Here is a 2,444-nt window from a genome sequence, read left to right as displayed (position 1 = left end):
AATAATTTTATTATCTTAGATGTAAAGTGTGTGCCCTGATCAGAATCAATGTACTGGATTATCCCATATCTAGGTATCAAGTGTTCTAACAACATTTTTACCACCATCTGTGCAGTAGCTCACGCTACAGGATAAGCTCAGGAGTGTCCCAGGATGGCTCTGAGCACCCTCCTCTCCTACCAGGCACATGTTCAGCCCTTTGGGGTGACTCTCCCCCTTTCTGCCCCACTCTGCCCGCAGCCTCATCCTGCGGGGGCCGGGCATGGAAGTCCTTGCCTGGCACCACAGACTGAATTGGACAAAGCGTGCTTAGCTGTGAACATCGGCAACTTTATTTCAACAACCAAGGCAGGACAGAGCAGGCCTTGGCCACTGAGGCTGCCTTTGCACCAGCAGGTGGGCCCCAGGAGGAGATGGTCATGGGACACTGCAGCCTGCACCGCACACTCTTCATCCTGCTGCTCAAACCTTTTTCCCCCTGAGGGCCTGCAGGAGCTCCTGCAGCACATTAAAGAATTGCTCCAGCTTCAGGCGTGAAAATGGACATGGTAAAGACTGGCTTGAGGGTGTTGGGACCGGCCTTTGGGGTTGAGGAGCGTAAGGGATGTGTACATGTTGTGTTGGAGTAGCCGTTGCTGCTGGACGCAGCCCCATCTGGACCAGGATCCAGTCGTAGAAGTGCTGTGTAGAGGTGTAGACCCCGGGCTGTCTGGCTCTGGCGCAGCCTTTTCCCCAGCTGGTCACCCCAACCAGCCAGAAGTAGTCCGCAATTGTGTCTTTGCACATGAGAGGACCACCACTGTCCCCCTGCAGCAGAGGAGAGAGGAGAGAGTGTGTTGGTGGCCACAATCAGCACTACAGGGGCTCCTGGATGTGTGGAAGAGGGATGTTCTGGGACTGGGATCTGGACCTATGGCTGCCAAGAGCAGGGATGGTCTTTCTGGGCAGAGTCCCGGCCTCTGGGACCAGGGGGGACACTGGCAAGGACCTGCCACCGGGGAAGGGGAGGTGAAGCCCCAGCAGGGGTGGGGAGCCAGCGGCGACAGCAGGGCGACTGGCCCATCAGAGCCCGTGCCGGGGTGTGCGTGGCAGCAGTGAGAGGGCTCCTGTGCTGCTGGGGCCAGGCTGGGGGCACCCTCCTACCTGGCAGGTGTCGATGAGCCCGTAGGCATAGCCAGCACACAGGTTGTTGCTGTGCACGGCCCCTGCGTACCACCGGCTGCTGTTACAGATGCGGGTGTCCAGGAGGTGGACGGGGGCCTCCTGCAGGACATCAGGTTGTCGGGAACCTGTCAGCACAGAAAGCAATTAACCCCCAGCAGCTGGTTACCAGTTCTCCCCGCTCTCCCTGCTTGCTGAACCCCTTCCCCAGGGCTCGGCTTTGCACCCGGGAGCCCTTGGGCCAGTGCTTCTCTCTGCCCTCGTGCTGGGCAATGGGCTGGGTCCATCTCCCGATGGGCAACCGTCCCCACAGCCCGACTCTGGCCTTCGTCCCTGCTCTCGAGAAGCCCAGCCCTTCTCCCCAGCCAGCCAAGCTGGCCCTCGGCACACCAGCACTTTTGGGGAACTCACTTCTTGGATTCATGGAGCCCCAGCCACTGACGTAGCAGTTTTTCAGCTCCGACACCCTCAGTGAGGCGTCGGGCACACAGGCCAGCTGTACATAGTGGCTGCACTGGACTGGGTGATCCAGCTCCAGCAAGGCAATGTCATTCAGCTGCGAGATGTTGTTGTAGTGCTCGTGCATCACGAGCCGCTGGATGTGGCGCTCCTGGACCTCCGGGCCCATCTGAGACAGCCGGTTGGCCCCAATCACCACGCGCCAGCGGAGTTCGGGACTGGAAGGCAGATGGAGAGGGGTGAGAGGGAGTGGAGCCCCGGGCTGCAGCAGCCCAGCCATTCCCTGCCCTCGGCTTCCCCAGTGAGGGAGCACAGCCACACTACTAAGACGCCTCTGGCACTGGCCATGGCCAGCTGGCAGCCGTGGCTGCTGGGGAGTGGTGGCACGAACCCAGCCTTCTCCAGAGCAGTCCCTGCTGGCTCAGGAGTGCTCTGGTGCAGGGTGAGGGACTGGGGAGGGAGCAGCACGTGGTGCTGGGGTGATGGGGACAGCCCCGTGCCCTAGTGCCCCTCACCTGAGTTCGAGGAAGCAGTGGGCTGCAGTCAGGACCCACTGGGCGCTGATGAGGGACCCTCCGCACACGTGAGCCCAGTCGATGTGCCAGGTGTGCTGGATGCTGACCATCCATGGCCAGGCCCCTGGACGGGCGTCTGTGCCCCCCACGACGCGCGACGTGCTGTAGCCATGAGCCAAGGGCCGGAGACCGCAGCTCGCTCTGTAACCAGCAATTCGTGACTCTCCTGCCCCAGGGCTCGCTGCTGCTCTGCCTCAAGGTCTCCATCCCCCCTCCCCACAATAAGGCATGCCATAGAGCATTTCATAT

General features: G+C 61.0%; 1 protein-coding gene across 1 annotated transcript; it reads right to left on the bottom strand.

Annotated features, from left to right (window-relative positions):
• Nucleotides 1–327: 327 nt before the first annotated feature.
• LOC106888414 (acrosin-like) lies at nucleotides 328–2,336 on the bottom strand (the record flags this gene model as incomplete). The annotated part of the gene is made up of 4 exons (XM_014942638.1): nucleotides 328–807; nucleotides 1,144–1,289; nucleotides 1,573–1,838; nucleotides 2,136–2,336. Coding segments are annotated over 4 exons (958 nt in total), but the record flags the coding sequence as incomplete, so codon positions are not given.
• Nucleotides 2,337–2,444: the final 108 nt, after the last annotated feature.

This window comes from Calidris pugnax, unplaced genomic scaffold, assembly GCF_001431845.1.
Source record: "Calidris pugnax isolate Ruff unplaced genomic scaffold, ASM143184v1 scaffold109, whole genome shotgun sequence".
Lineage (NCBI taxonomy): Eukaryota > Metazoa > Chordata > Aves > Charadriiformes > Scolopacidae > Calidris > Calidris pugnax.
The sequence above is the reverse complement of the archived record's forward strand: the minus strand, read 5'-3'. Positions and strand labels throughout refer to the sequence as shown.